General features: G+C 47.3%; 1 protein-coding gene across 1 annotated transcript; it reads left to right on the top strand.

The window, feature by feature from the left end:
* The first annotated feature begins 1,010 nt into the window (after positions 1-1,010).
* On the top strand, positions 1,011-2,531 carry LOC127306838 (arogenate dehydratase/prephenate dehydratase 6, chloroplastic). The gene has a single exon (XM_051337547.2). It carries the CDS (start codon positions 1,098-1,100, stop codon positions 2,337-2,339), a length of 1,242 nt encoding a protein of 413 aa, XP_051193507.1. The 5' UTR covers positions 1,011-1,097; the 3' UTR covers positions 2,340-2,531.
* Positions 2,532-16,864: the final 14,333 nt, after the last annotated feature.

Raw genomic sequence — 16,864 nt, 5'->3', positions numbered from 1 at the left:
GCCACGGAGCATTTTTGGTAGGAGGTGAAGCCTAGCGCACCTGTTGCAACGGGCCTGCATTGGAAGTAAGGGTCGTAGTGTCTGACGCCCCGTAGACATCCTGTACCGGCACCGGAACATTTTTTCCTTGTACACCGGATCGGTGAGGTGGAAGTAGTCCCTGTGGAGCCGGAGGTGCCCTTCCACTCTGTTGTGCGGCAGGTTTTTTGAGCGGCCCTTGACAGAGCCTCGGTGCACCGGCCCCTCATTTGAATTGAACTCGTGGATCATGGAGGTCGCAGTAGTTGCCAATGTCTGTGTGGACTGATCAGACTCCTCGTCGGAAGAGGAGTCAACGACCTCCGCGCGGAACTTGTCCAACATCTGCCACATGTCCATCTGCGTGTACGAACTGTGGATCAATGGTCGCGTACAATAGCGCCGAAAACAGGAGTAAGATACCTACCAGCGCAATTGACCGAACATGTCGTGGGCGGTGCGGCCGGGCAGCGCAACCGGCAACGTTTGGCCCCAAAACAGGCGGTAGGTACGCGCCGGAGCCAACCCTGACTACGATCCTGCTCTCCCGCACGGCGAGAACCGAGCCGACGGCGAGTACTGCGCCGCTGCGGCGGGACAGCGGCGGGTGAGGTTGGGGTGGTGACGTCGCACTAGGCCACCAAAGAAGGGAAAAAAGAAGCATATCGAAGCGCTCGATTTCGCTGTCCCTGACTTGCGGGACCGGGTAAGAAAAGGATGACGCTCGGCGTGACCGTGGAGCGTCCGCGGAGACGCAAACCTAGAGCATATTTAGACCAGGTTTGCGTCGCTGCGGACAGCCCGGTTATTTTGCGTCGTCCCGCTGGAGCAGAGCTCAGACGCATTTTCGGTCGCGGCGACGGATGCATCCGTTTGCATCGCCCAGTTGGAGATTGCCAGAGTGACCAAACTGACCCCAAGATACTATGGGTTAATCAGCTAAAAAACCAACCAAGAAACTAGGAGCTGCCGTGTCTGTGTGTATAAAGTGTAGAGAACTTCCCCCTCCTGACGCTTGTTAAGCTCCAACTCCAACCACCAGCGACCTCACCTCACCTCTCCTCGCCGCCCAGAAATCTATGGCCTACACCTCCTCCCTCCACCTCTCCAAGCACCTGCTCCTCCCCAAGGCCCACCGCGGCAGGCACCCCTCCTCCCGCTCGCCGTCCTTCGTCCCGGCGGCCAGGGTCAACGGCGCCCCGCACGTCAACGGGAAGGCCAGCAAATCCCCCAACGGCAAGGTACAGATCAACGGCGGCGACGGTAAGAAATCGGGCGCCGTCAACGGCCGCGGCAAGAAGGTACCACCCGGCGTCCTCAACGGTAAGACGCACCACGTGAACGGCGGCCATGACCGGATCCACCTCTCGGTGAGCACGGGCCCCGGGGGCCAGGACGGGACCGGGCTCCGCGTCGCGTACCAGGGCGCCCCGGGGGCCTACAGCGAGTTCGCGGCCAAGACGGCGCTGCCCGGGTGCGAGACCGTGCCCTGCCGCGCCTTCGCCGACGCGCTGGCGGCCGTGGACCGCGGCGTCGTCGACCGCGCCATCCTCCCCGTGGAGTCAACCATGGAAGGCACCGCGCTGCGCAACTACGACCTGCTCCTGCGCCACGACCTGGTCGTCGCGCAGGAGATCAACCTCTTCGTGCACTACTGCCTGCTCGCCATGCCCGGGGTGCGCGCCGCCGAGGTGCGCCGGGTCATCAGCCACCCCATGGCGCTCGCGCACTGCGGCCGCGCCCTCGAGCGCCTCGGCGTCGACCGCCAGCCCGTCGAGGACACCGCGGGCGCCGTCGAGATGCTGCGCTCCAACATGATGCTCGACACCGCCGCCATCGCCAGCCCGCGCGCGGCCGACCTCTACGGCCTCGACGTCCTCGCGCACGGCCTGCAGGACGAGTCCTGGAACGTCACCCGCTTCCTGCTGCTCTCCAGGCCGCCCTCCCCCGTCGAGCTCCCCGCCGACGCCGACGCCAAGACCAGCATGGTCGTCGCGCACCGCGGCGGATCCATGGCCGTCGTGCTCAAGGTGCTCTCCGCCTTCTCCTCCCGCGGCATCAACATGTCCAAGCTCGAGATCATCAACAACGAAGGCGCCGGCGGCGCCGGCGAGCTGCGTCCGCCGGTCATGATCCTCGACACGGGCGCCCGCGGGGCCCCGACGCTGCGCTCCTTCCCGCACGTCCTCTACGTCGACTGCGAGGGCGCCGCCGACGACCCGCTCGTCCGCGACGCAATCAAGGAGATCGAGAAGTTCGCCGTCTTCGTCCGAATCCTCGGCTGCTACGCCGCCGACACCAACGTCTACGATCTGCAATGAAGAGGACAACAATTGATGCAGTTCAAGTGATCGAATTAGCTAGTTCGACACAATTGGACCAGAATTGGACTTGGAAATATCCATCCATTCTAGTACTCCACCATACTGTATTCAGTAGGAATCTTGTTTTTGCTGCTCAGCTACTGCTACTTAATTCTTGTACAGATGCAATAATAAACTTTCGGTCGCTAATTTAGCTGTGTGCATACTCCCTCCGTCCGCAAATAAGTGTACATCTAGGTTTTGTGTTTAGTCAAACTCTTTAAACTTTGACCAAATATATATGAAAAAGTAGTATCATTTATGATACTAATTTAGTATCCCGAGATTCGTTTTGAAATGTAGTTTCAAATTATATCAAAATCTCGTTATATATGTTGCTACTTTTTTTTCCACGGTTGGTCAAAACTTAAAATGTTTGACTTAGTACAAAAGCTAGAGGTACACTTATTTGTGGACGGAGGGAGTAGGTGTGAGTTGCTGCTAATGCCTACTAGCAGTAATTAAAGGATGTGTAAAATGGTATTATCAGGACATGATTGCTGTAATTTTGTTGTGGTTAGATATGATGGTGTTTTGTTTCACACTTGCTTGTAACATTACAGTGCGCTCTTGTGCTAGATCGAAGGATCCTTTTCGAGTTTCATTTCTTCATTTGGAACCTGGGCTATGAAGTTGATATACATCGAAGATCGATGTTGTTCTCTTAACCGGGTGTGATGGTACAACCCTAGTCCCATTCTTCAGACTTAGCGGCAGCAGCGCAATTCGTCGTTACCCTTCCGGGGACATCGTTGTAAAACTTAGGTATCTTTGGTTAGTGCTTCGAGGTGAAGCTTCTTTGGCTCTGGCATGGGATGACCTTGTTGGTATCCTATCTTTTATAGATGATCTCATTGTGATTATTCTCGGTCATTGCTCGGCTCGGAGGATCGGTGCTCCCGGGCCCGGAGCAAGAGGGGCAGGTGACCCTCTCCAAGACTCCCAACAATGGCTTGATGTGTTTGATGCAACGTTGTTCAATGGTTTTCCCCGGAGGCGCGATTTGATCATTGCGTAGTAGTCTAGTTTACTTAGTGATAGGTGTGTGCTCTCTAGCTTTCTTGCTTGACTTGGAGTTAGGGGCTTTGCTTCCCTCTAGGTTGTTTCTTTTTAGTTGCTTTGTCAGAGGATTCTTTCGCAAAAAAGAAGTAAGGAGTTCACTCACCATCATGTATCAGTTCGGAAGAATGTGGATTTATTTTTGAATGGAGAAGGGCCCCGAAAGGCCCATAAACTGCATTAACCATCGGTGGTGAGCTTAGATATTACAACAAGGACCTCTAAGGAAAAGGAAATAACACCAAGGTCTTGAATTATTGCAGGATATACCCTAACAAAATCTGCAGAAAAGCGATCAAGCCCATCTTCTTCACCACCAGCGCTAATCAACCTGCGAGCACGACCACTCATCCCAGCGCCGAGGACGAAACCACTTGGCCTGAGGTGAGCTCGAATCATTGCGTCGAGGTAGGAAGCCCTCCACTCAAGGAGGGTGAAGACGCACCTACGCAGGGAACTGCACCGGCATGTGGAGTGGCCGCCATCTTCATGAAATGCTTTGCTGATCCTTTTTTCACTTTTGGGCAAACATGATTTGATCTGGTCTTACCTTGTCTTGATCTACTGGTCTGTTTAGAGAGCCACAGTGTGATATTTTAGGGCGTGTTTGGTTCCTCGAGAAGTGATTTCTCATATTCACTATCCCAAGCCTCGTGTGTTTGGTTGCTCACAATGAAAAATCAGTCTTAGACAACACAATTCTTAAAACAGGCCATATGAAATTAAAGTTAGTCCGCGAGAAACGTTCGATTCCACCATTTCCTCTAGTGCAAGATCTTGAGTGCTCACAAGTGGGCCCTCTATGCCTTTAGGGATGCGAGCATATATAAGTAAGCTTGCATCTAATTCACTTCGTCTTAATCCTCCTCTTATTTACATAACGGTGCTTTAGTTCGAGATAAGGTCTGCATAAAAAAGATGTGTATATATGTTGTGACTCCAATCCCGCGACCGGTTCATAGTTTCTTTGAGTTTTCGACCGTCTATTTCATGTTTTCTTGGAGCTTTTTTTAGATAAATTTTATCAAATTCGTCGCACACGGTCGACCGTTTTAAATTTTCTTAGAGAAGTAGCTTCATATCACCATTTCTCACAACTCCCATGTTCGCAGTTTTCCGTTTAAACATTTATAGACGAGTAGATCTACATCTCCCTAATACAGAATCTATGAATAACAAAACCGAAAACTGTGAACACGGAATTGTCAGCAACCAATTAAGCGCTCCCTTGATTCATATGATAGGAAAACATATGATTAGGATATCATGCCTACTTGAATCCTATGAAAACATGAAGTGTGTTTGATTGTAGCAAATGAGCTCTCCATTAGGTATGACCTAATGTTTTTTTCTATATGATTTACATTACAAGATTCCTATAGGATTACTTCCTATAAGATATGTTCCTATGAATGAAAGAATCTATGCAGAAAAATTATGATCTAAATCCTACACACTTTCAATACAAATCTTATAAATCAAAGGAGCCTTCAAGTGCATAAACATGCCAACACAAATTTCCACACGTACATATTTTAGCGTGCCAAGTTACACAAGTAAGAAGAAACTCGAAATCAAATCAAACGTGAGTCCAAAGATTCTTGTCAGACATAATGAGAAGAAAGATTCAAGATCCGGCAAGGGGATCTGAATCCATGTGGAGCTCTTCTCAGCTTCAGAGATCCCTGCTGCTGCTACGATATGGGTGGGAGGTCCTACTCGTACCAGTGGCGCACGTTACGCAGCAGAAGAATCTGCGCAGACTTAATAACTTTGTCTGATAAGCGAGGGCCCTGATACGGTACAGTGATGCCCGGGAATCACAGGAACCGCGAGAAGTCTCAGACTCTGAATGTACGACTGAATGTACGCCCCAAGATGCGAATCGAGCAGCCGACCGTTCAGGCGGAGATTTTTGCGTGTGTGGCACAGAACTTGTGTGGCAAATTTGGCGACGTTCGGTACAGGAAACAGACACATCGCGTGGTTGCAATCCACGGAACAAGCTATGCCAAAAATATCCACCAGATCTTCACACATGTCTTTCCGTGTTCGTCAGTCGCAGAGTCACACGAAGCTAACCATCTTCAGCGGCCATGATTGAAACGGAACAATGTGTCTGAGGCAATTTATTCTTACCTTAAATTTAGGCGGAAAATGCGTCGCCACAAACACAATAAGAACTGCACGTGTGTTCTCTCTCAGCTGCCTTGGGCCCGCATGGCAGCCGTTTTGCCTTCTGCGTGTTAGATATGGCTTGGCGGTACTGTTGTCACGTTCTGCGCCGAGCTTAGAGCATCCCAGCCGTTGGGCTCCCCAGACCGAAATCCGGCGTTATTTAGCGCCGGATGGATGTATTTTGTGGCCTGGGGAGGCCCATTTTTCCAGCCGCGAGCCCATGGTCGCCTTCTGACGCGCACCCACCGCGTGCATAGCGACGGCGCAGTCACCGGGAAGGGCAATCGTCGGAGTTCCCTCGACGCATTGAACCGTCGCGAAGTGGTTTGGAGAGCCGAAACGACTCGTCGGGAACGGTCGAAGTGGCCTCGATGCGAGAACCGCCGTAATGGAGCACGAACTCCGCGGAAGAGCAACCGCCGCTCTCTTCGTCGAGAGACCTACATATACGGTTTCCGACGGCCGACGCCATTCATCTGTTCTCTCCTCACCATCCTCCGTCAACCATGAGCGATCTCTCTTGGCCATCGGACACCGACAGTGAGGGGAAGCCGCCTGGATGGCGCCATTGGTGGGATAAAGCTGCATCGTCCAGCAGCGACGATTCCCCCCCGCCGGCCAGCGAGGACGAATGGGATGACGACGAGGAGGACGAGGAGGAGGACGAAGAGGCCAAGGAGCAGGCCGAGGAAGAGGCCGAGGAAAAGGAGGAGGAGCAGCAGGAGGAGGACGACGAAGAGGCTGAGGACACTGACGAGGAGGAGGACTCAACTTCCTCCGACGAGGAGGTGACGAGCCGGAAGCGTCGCCGCCACGACGATGAGGCGGGGCCATGTAGGAAGAAGAAGTAGTTTAAGTTTGTTTTAAAGTTTTTATATGTAATTTTTATGTTTATTCGAATTATATTCGAAATATATATAATCTATCTATGTTGCACCACTTGAGAGTTCAAAGCTTTCGTTCGACGAGGGTATTGCCGTAGATCGGAAAGACGAGGGTATTGCCGTAGATCGGGAAGACGAGGGTATTGCCGTACAAACCCAGGCCATTGTCGCCGACAAGTTGGGGCCACGCGCGCTTTCGTTTCGTCCGGATTCCCCCGAGCGCTCCCCGGGGGGCCGGGGATGGCGTGGGATCACCGGATGAATTTAGGCCCAAATCCGGACGAAAACGAGGAACCGGGGGCGCGACTGGGCCGAATTACGCCGTCCGGATGGAAAAAACGCTCGCCGGGGGCCTGTTCGGGGGGACGAGTGGAGATGCTCTTAATGCCGTCCGCTTCGCCTTCTACGCGTCGGTGCTGGCTGGCAGAGAAGTTATGTCTTTGACCGCTCGAAGGGCAAAGCCGATATTGATGGTGGGGCACGCACCCTTGGTTTTTTAAGAGCAAGAACAATAGTGTAGCCGGCAGCCGGCTATAACAATTTGCCACATCATTAATAGTTTATTTATAGCTAGCATGTACAATAGTAAGCTATAAAAATGTAGTACTTTTACAATATATGACCCACCTTTTAGTCTCACATAGTGCCTGGGAGCACGTGCTAGAGCTGGCTATTAGATAAGAGCCCACTTACCTTCTCTCTCCTAATCTCTCTCCTCCAACTAAGCAACTTATAATATTTTATCTCTTATAGCTAGCTGATTGTACCTTACTGTACTTGCTCTAAGGTGGTTGGACTAGCCATTTGTCCACACCAATGCTATTGCTGCAACCACGATTCACTACCCAATCCCATGAAGAACCAAACATGCTCGATGGGCAAGTCCTGCACATTTCGGAAAGGCTAGAATAACCAAGAGGCGGGTTCCTTCGCGTGGAAGTAGCCGCCATGGGGCGTGGGACCGACAATACGTCCTAGTCGACGAGTGATGGCGTTTGTATGAGACGAGAACGATCGTGGCGCGGCCCAATGTCAAGCGCCCATGGCTTGGCTTCTAAACTCCTGGAGCCTATCGGTGCCGCCCGTGCCACAAGAGGGGCGAGCACAGCGCGAGATCCGCCACCGGCAGGCCCTTCTCCCGCCCAGTCGATCCTGCATTCATGACGGTCTCGTACACCTCGGACACTTTCGGCTCGTGGGAGTTCAACCCGGGGTATCACATACCTACGCTGCCACAACTACGGTGGTAGTGGCGACGACGATGATGGCAGGGACGATCCGCCTAAAGATACGCTCGTTAAGCACGAGGTTGAGCCCCACCTCCAGTCGCCTGAGCTGAGAGAGGTGGAGGCCCGAGAGGTGGACATCGCGCATAGCAAGCTTGAGGAACTGGCAAAGTGGCAGGAGCTCGCCGTTCAACTGCGGGAACCGGTAAACAGATGAATCGGTTGGTTAAAGAATTAACTACTCCTAGATATAAAATATTATCAAAAAATAATACACGGCGGGTCACATACAGGTACTACTTTATATCCGTGGCCCAAACTAAATAGACTAAAATAGACACTTTTAGTTTCTGTAATGGATGCTAAGGGAACGAGCAATGGGTGGCATACACAACTAGATGCTTCATGTAAAAAAATTATCAGAAGTAACATGGTGAATTTTATCTCTCCAATGAAAGCTACAATTTTAGTCAGAAAAAAGAGAGAAGAGACCCCACAAATATAACACTATGTATCTCTTTCTCTCTCCAAAAATCATGCTTTTAAGGCTTAAGATCTCCCTTCTTAAAGAGTAAGCTATCTCCTCATCCGAACCTACTTTGGACCACCCAAACTTAATTAAAAGTGTGAAATAGTACTTTTAGGGCAGTGCATTGCGCGTGCCCTAATCATTCGGCTGAAACTTTTCAGTGTTAGAGCTTATCAAACGCATGTGCGGAACACGTCCCCACCACGTGACAGTTGTGCCTAGGAATTTGTTGTGGGCTGGGAGCCGATCGACCAATCGCCCTGTCGTGTGGTACGTGTACGACGCATCTCCACATGGCCAGGAGCGTCGGAGTTATGAAAAGATCGACAGCTTACCAACCGGGCGGCGCTGCTATTTTTCTTTACCCGATGGTCGTGGCCTCCGTTCTTATGTCCCCATCTGCCATCTCGATAGATTAAATCAAACCTTCTCGCTGATCAGCTCCCCGCTCGCCGATCTGACGGCATCTGCGATCTGTATAATATCCTGGCCGGCTGATCATCCATGGAAACCGGTGAGCCCATGCTAGAATTATTGCGCTCAATCGCTCATGCTTCTATTTTGTGCCAAGTGCGCAGTGGTGATAGACTGGTAGGGGGTGGGGCAGGTTCTGAAATGTCACTGCCAGCGTATATTTCCTTTCGTCTAAGATTTGATCCATACCCCATAGCTTTCAGGAAGATACGATGGTATATTGTGTTATACTCGTTAAACATCCTCTCTCTCTCTAGAATGCTCGAGCAATATTTCAGGTTTCAGAAAAAGAAAGGAAATTTTTTACAAGTGATTACCGGCTCCTAGACCAGAGTGTATATATGCATGTGGTTGGATGGTTAAAATAACACTGACACCCTAAGCTTATCAGAATCAAATCCTAGGTTTAACGTTTTGTTGTCTCATAAAAACATAATATTTTTCAGATGTTCCATTTGATAGCGAGGCGTCTGTGATGATTTCGTCAATCTCAAAACCCGCCGGATCAGTCTTAGGTTCAGTATCTCAGATGTGCTCAAAGAGGTAGGTGTGCCGTGTGCGCATAAGGATAAGTGTATGTACATAAAAAAAAGTCTCAACTACAAAAAAAAAAACCACAATAATATGGAATAAAGTAGAACAGAACTTTGTCTACCGGAGCACAAGGAACTCCTCCATGTCGGCATGTTATCACCTAGAGCAAGCAATCAAAGAGGTCTTTACCCAATATGGATAATAGCGTAATGCACAAATTGACCTTCCGTCGCCTTAGGTTGTTATATCTTTGTGTCGCATATTAAGAGTCTATGTTAAACTTTCCACTTTGTCTATTTGAGCGATGTGCGTCGAGGCCTGGTGTAACTCTGTCGGTTGTATCATCTTGATGCCTACTATAGAGTTTATAAAAACTCAAGTTATCGAAAGAAATACCCCACGGGCAAACGTGCCACGATAAAGTCTCGATGCCTTGATAGCCGGAGTTTCATTTTATTGATCATCAACCCGGCGCGGGAGATAGATTAATCGCAGTTCCACAACAAGGACAAAAATGGAGCCTTAGAGCATCTCCAGCCGCGTCCCCCAAAGCGCCCCCCAAAGGGATTTGGGGCGCGCCGGACCAAAAAACCGTTCCAGCCGCGTCCCCCAAAGCCCATTTTTGTCCGGCGCGCCCCGATACGGTGTCCGGTGCCCCGAGCCCATCCCCGTCCCACAGGGGACGCACCGGGGATGCCGGACACACCGAAAAGCGAGGCGGGATGTGGCGGGGCCGACTTGTCAGCGGCACAATAAATTTTAACGTAACCGTCGTCTACCTTGCGACAGAAGTTATTGGCGCGCAGCGACGGTGCAGTTCCCTCAGCGACGGTGCAGTTCCCGCAGAGCCGCAGCGACGCGTCCTGTCGCGCCTAGCTCTGCGTGCCGGCTGACGTGGGAATTACCCTTCGGGTAACCGACATTGCCCTATCCTGTATATGTAGGGATTCGTAGCATAGAAAACAAAAAATTTCCTACCGCGAGAACGCAATCCAAGCCAAGATGCAATCTAGAAGATGGGAGCAACGAGGGGATGAACGAGACTAACCCTTGAAGAATTCCAAAGCCTACAAGAGGAGGCTCTCGTTGCCGCGGTAGACGATCACTTGCCGCTTTCAAAAGCGCGTAGAAGATCTTGACGGTGCCACAATCGGGCAGCACCTCCGTACTCGGTCACACGTTCGGTGTTGATGAAGACAACGTCCTTCTCCCCGTTCCAGCGGGCAGCGGAAGTAGTAGCTCCTCCTTGAATCCGGCAGCACGACGGCGTGGTGGCGGTGGTGATGGAGATCTCCGGCGGAGCTTCGCTAAGCGGTTGCGGGAGAGGTGGAGGAGAGGGGGCGGCTAGGGTTTGGGGAGAGGGGGGTGGCCGGCCACTATGAGGGGTGCGGCCACGGTGGCTTTGGTGTGTCTAGCCCCCTCCCCTTGCTCCTCATAATATAGGTGGAACCCCCAAGTGTTGGACTACAAGTCTTCGAATAAGACCCCAACCCAAAACCTTCCATGTGTAGGGAAACCTACCCAAGGTGGGATTCCCACCTCAAGTGGGACTCCCACCCTTCCATGAGGGGGGTGGCCGGCCCCCTTGGTGGAGTCCACCTGGGACTCCACCCCTCTAGGGTTGGCCGGCCATGGGAGGTGGAGTCCCTCCGGGAATCCGCCTTCCAAAGTGATTTCTTCCGGACTTTTCTAGAACCTTCTAGAACCTTCCATAAAAGCATCGGATCATTTTCAAACCTATAAAATGACTTCCTATATATGAATCTTATTCTCCGGACCATTCCGGAACTCCTCGTGATGTCCGGGATCCCATCCGAGACTCTGAACAAAACTTCGAACTCCATTCCATATTCAAGTTTGCTGCGCGTGGTTGACGTATGTCTTTTCCGTTCAACACGTGTCCGTTGGGAACCCCAAGAGGAAGGTGTGATGCGTACAGCAGTAAGTTTTCCCTCAGTAAGAAACCAAGGTTTATCGAACCAGTAGGAGCCAAGAAGCGCGTTGAAGGTTGATGGCGGCGAGATGTAGTGCGGCGCAACACCAGGGATTCTGGCGCCAACGTGGAACCTACACAACACAACCAAAGTACTTTGCCCCAACGAAACAGCGAGGTTGTCAATCTCACCGGCTTGCTGTAACAAAGGATTAGATGTATAGTGTGGATGATGATTGTTTACAGAAAACAGTAGAACAAGTATTGCAGTAAATTGTATTCGATGTAAAAGAATGGACCGGGGTCCACAGTTCACTAGTGGTGTCTCTCCCATAAGATAAATAACATGTTGGGTGAACAAATTACAGTTGGGCAATTGACAAATAGAGAGGGCATGACCATGCACATACATGATATGATGAGTATAGTGAGATTTAATTGGGCATTACGACAAAGTACATAGACCGCTATCCAGCATGCATCTATGCCTAAAAAGTCCACCTTCAGGTTATCATCCGAACCCCTTCCAGTATTAAGTTGCAAACAACAGACAATTGCATTAAGTATGGTGCGTAATGTAATCAATAACTACATCCTCGGACATAGCATCGATGTTTTATCCCTAGTGGCAACAGCACATCCACAACCTTAGAACTTTCTGTCACTGTCCCAGATTTAATGGAGGCATGAACCCACTATCGAGCATAAATACTCCCTCTTGGAGTTAAGAGTAAAAACTTGGCCAGAGCCTCTACTAATAACGGAGAGCATGCAAGATCATAAACAACACGTAGGTAATAGATTGATAATCAACATAACATAGTATTCTCTATCCATCGGATCCCAACAAACACAACATATAGCATTACAGATAGATGATCTTGATCATGTTAGGCAGCTCACAAGACCCGACAATGAAGCATAATGAGGAGAAGACGACCATCTAGCTACTGCTATGGACCCATAGTCCAGGGGTGAACTACTCACTCATCACTCCGGAGGCGACCATGGCGGTGAAGAGTCCTTCGGGAGATGATTCCCCTCTCCGGCAGGGTGCCGGAGGCGATCTCCTGAATCCCCCGAGATGGGATTGGCGGCGGCGGCGTCTCTGGAAGGTTTTCCGTATCGTGGCTCTCGGTACTCGGGGTTTCGCGATGAAGACTATATGTAGGCGGAAGGGCAGGTCAAGAGGCATCACGGGGGCCCCACACGCTAGGGCCACGCGGGCCCCCCTGGGCCGCGCCGCCCTAGTGTGGCGGCGCCCCGTGGCCCCACTTCGTCTTCCCTTCGGTCTTCTGGAAGCTTCGTGGCAAAATAGACCCATGGGCGTTGATTTCGTCCAATTCCGAGAATATTTCCTTACTAGGATTTCTGAAACTAAAAACAGCAGAAAACAGGAACTGGCACTTCGGCATCTCATCAATAGGTTAGTTCCGGAAAATGCATAAATATGACATAAAGTATGCATAAAACATGTAGATATCATCAATAATGTGGCATGGAACATAAGAAATTATCGATACGTCGGAGACGTATCAGCATCCCCAAGCTTAGTTTCTGCTCGTCCCGAGCAGGTAAACGATAACAAAGATAATTTCTGGAGTGACATGCCATCATAACCTTGATCATACTATTGTAAGCATATGTAATGAATGCAGCGATCAAAACAATGGTAATGACATGAGTAAACAACTGAATCATAAAGCAAAGACTTTCCATGAATAGTACTTCAAGACAAGCATCAATAAGTCTTGCATAAGAGTTAACTCATAAAGCAATAATTCAAAGTAAAGGCATTGAAACAACACAAAGGAAGATTAAGTTTCAGCGGTTGCTTTCAACTTGTAACATGTATATCTCATGGATATTGTCAATGTAAAGTAATATAACAAGTGCAATATGCAAGTATGTAGGAATCAATGCACAGTTCACACAAGTGTTTGCTTCTTGAGGTGGAGAGAAATAGGTGAACTGACTCAACATAAAAGTAAAAGAATGGCCCTTCGCAGAGGGAAGCATTGATTGCTATATTTGTGCTAGAGCTTTGGTTTTGAAAAAAGAAACAATTTTGTCAACGGTAGTAATAAAGCATATGTGTTATGTAAATTATATCCTACAAGTTGCAAGCCTCATGCATAGTATACTAATAGTGCCCGCACCTTGTCCTAATTAGCTCGGATTACCGGGATTATCATCGCAATACATATGTTTTAACCAAGTGTCACAAAGGGGTACCTCTATGCCGCCTGTACAAAGGTCTAAGGAGAAAGCTCACATCGGATTTCTCGCTATTGATTATTCTCAACTTAGACATCCATACCGGGACAACATAGACAACAGATAATGGACTCCTCTTTAATGCATAAGCATGTAGCAACAATTAATTTTCTCATATGAGATTGAGGATATTTGTCCAAAACTGAAACTTCCACCATGGATCATGGCTTTAGTTAGCGGCCCAAAGTTCTTCTCTAACATTATGCATGCTCTAACCATTAAATGAGTGGTAAATCTCCCTTACTTCAGACAAGACGGACATGCATAGCAACTCACATGATATTCAACAAAGAGTAGTTGATGGCGTCCCCAGGAACATGGTTATCGCACAACAAGCAACTTAATAAGAGATAAAGTGCATAAGTACATATTCAATACCACAATAGTTTTTTAGGCTATTTGTCCCATGAGCTATATATTGCAAAGGTAAAGGATAGAAATTTTAAAGGTAGCACTCAAGCAATTTACTTTGGAATGGCGGAGAAATACCATGTAGTAGGTAGGTATGGTGGACACAAATGGCATAGTGGTTGGCTCAAGGATTTGGATGCATGAGAAGTATTCCCTCTCGATACAAGGTTTATGCTAGCAAGGTTATTTGAAACAAACACAAGGATAAACCGGTGCAGCAAAACTCACATAAAAGACATATTGTAAACATTAGAAGACTCTACACCGTCTTCCTTGTTGTTCAAACTCAATACTAGAAATTATCTAGACCTTAGAGAGACCAATTATGCAAACCAAATTTTAGCAAGCTCTATGTATTTCTTCATTAATAGGTGCAAAGTATATGATGCAAGAGCTTAAACATGAGCACAACAATTGCCAAGTATCACATTATCCAAGACATTTTAGCAATTACTACATGTATCATTTTCCGTTTCCAACCATATAACAAATTAACGAAGAGTATTCAACCTTCGCCATGAATACTGTGAGTAAAGCCTAAGGACATATTTGTCCATATGCAACAGCGGAGCGTGTCTCTCTCCCACACAAAGAATGCTAGGATCCATTTTATTCAAACAAAACAAAAACAAAACAAACCGACGCTCCAAGCAAAGTACATAAGATGTGATGGAATAAAAATATAGTTTCACTAGAGGAACCTGATAATGTTGTCGATGAAGAAGGGGGTGCCTTGGGCATCCCCAAGCTTAGACGCTTGAGTCTTCTTGATATATGCAGGGGTGAACCACCGGGGCATCCCCAAGCTTAGAGCTTTCACTCTCCTTGATCATATTGTATCATCTCCCTCTCTTGATACTTGAAAACTTCCTCCACACCAAACTCAAAACAACTCATTAGAGGGTTAGTGCACAATTAAAATTTACATGTTCAGCGGTGACATAATCATTCTTAACACTTCTGGACATTGCACAAAGCTACTGAAAGTCAATGGAATCGAAAAATCCATCAAGCATAGCAAAACAGGCAATGCGAAATAAAAGGCAGAATCTGTCAAAACAGAACAGTTCGTAAAGACGAATTTTATTGAGGCACCAGACTTGCTCAAATGAAAATGCTCAAATTGAATGAAAGTTGCATAAATATCTGAGGATCACTCACGTAAATTGGCATAATTTTCTAAGTTAGCTACAGAGAATTTGGCCCATATTTGTGATAGCAAAGAAATCTGTTTCTGCGCAGTAATCCAAATCTAGTATGAACCTTACTATCAAAGACTTTACTTGGCACAACAATGCAACAAAACTAAGATAAGGAGAGGTTGCTACAGTAGTAACAACTTCCAAGACTCAAATATAAAATAAAAGTGCAGTAGTAAAAACATGGGTTGTCTCCCATAAGCGCTTTTCTTTAACGCCTTTCAGCTAGGCGCAGAAAGTGTATATCAAGTATTATCAAGAGACGAAGCATCAACATCATAATTTGTTCTAATAATAGAATCAAAAGGTAACTTCATTCTCTTTCTAGGGAAGTGTTCCATACCTTTCTTGAGAGGAAATTGATATTTAATATTGCCTTCCTTCATATTAATGATAGCACCAACAGTTCGAAGAAAAGGTCTTCCCAATATAATGGGACAAGATGCATTGCATTCAATATCCAAGACAACAAAAATCAACTGGACAAGGTTATTGTTAACGGTAATACGAACATTATCAACTCTCCCCAACGGTTTCTTTGTAGAGTTATCAGCAAGATTAACATCCAAATAACAATTTTTCAATGGTGGCAAGTCAAGCATATTATAGATTTTCTTAGGCATAACGGAAATACTTGCACCAAGATCACATAAAGCATTACAATCAAAGTCATTGACCTTCACCTTAATGATGGGCTCCCAACCATCCTCTAACTTCCTAGGAATATAAGTTTCGCGATTTAGTTTCTCTTCTCTAGCTTTTATGAGAGCATTTGTAATATGTTTCGTGAAAGCCAAATTTATAGCACTAGCATTAGGACTCTTAGCAAGTTTTTGTAAGAACTTTATAACTTCAGAGATGTGGCAATCATCAAAATCCAAACCATTATGATCTAAAGCAATGGGATCATCATCCCCAATGTTGGAAAAAATTTCAGCAGTTTTATCACAAGCAGTTTTAGCAGTTTCAGGCAGTTTTTCGCACTTTGCATTAGAAGTGGAAGCATTGCCAGCACCAATTCTTTTACCATTAATAGTAGGAGGTACAGCAACATGTGTAGCATTAGCATTACTAGTGGTGGTAATAGTCCAAACTTTAGCTATATTATCTTCTTTTTCATTTTCTTCTTTCTCCCACCTAGCACGCAATTCGGCCATCAATCTTATATTCTCATTAATTCTAACTTGGATGGCATTTGCTGTAGTAACAATTTTATTATTATGGTTTTCATTAGGCATAACTTTCGATTTCAAAAGATCAACATCAGCAGCAAGACTATCGACTTTAGAAGCAAGTATATCAATTTTCCCAAGCTTTTCTTCAACAAATTTGTTAAAAGCAGTTTGTGTACTAATAAATTCTTTAAGCATAACTTCAAGTCCAGGGGGTGTGTTCCTATTATTGTTGTAAGAATTCCCATAATAATTACCATAGCCGTTGCCATTATTATAAGGATATGGCCTATAGTTGTTACTAGAATTGTTCCGGTAAGCATTGTTGTTGAAATTATTATTTTTAATGTAATTTACATCAACATGTTCTTCTTGAGCAACCAATGAAGCTAACAGAACATTATTAGGATCAATATTTGTCCTACCATTCACAAGCATAGACATAATAGCATCAATCTTATCACTCAAGGAAAAGGTTTCTTCGACAGAATTTACCTTCTTACCTTGTGGAGCTCTTTCCGTGTGCCATTCAGAGTAATTAATCATCATATTATCAAGAAGCTTTGTTGCTTCGCCAAGAGTGATGGACATAAAGGTACCTCCAGCA

Source organism: Lolium perenne, chromosome 1, assembly GCF_019359855.2.
Source record: "Lolium perenne isolate Kyuss_39 chromosome 1, Kyuss_2.0, whole genome shotgun sequence".
Classification (NCBI taxonomy): Eukaryota; Viridiplantae; Streptophyta; class Magnoliopsida; order Poales; family Poaceae; genus Lolium; species Lolium perenne.
The sequence above is the reverse complement of the archived record's forward strand: the minus strand, read 5'-3'. Positions and strand labels throughout refer to the sequence as shown.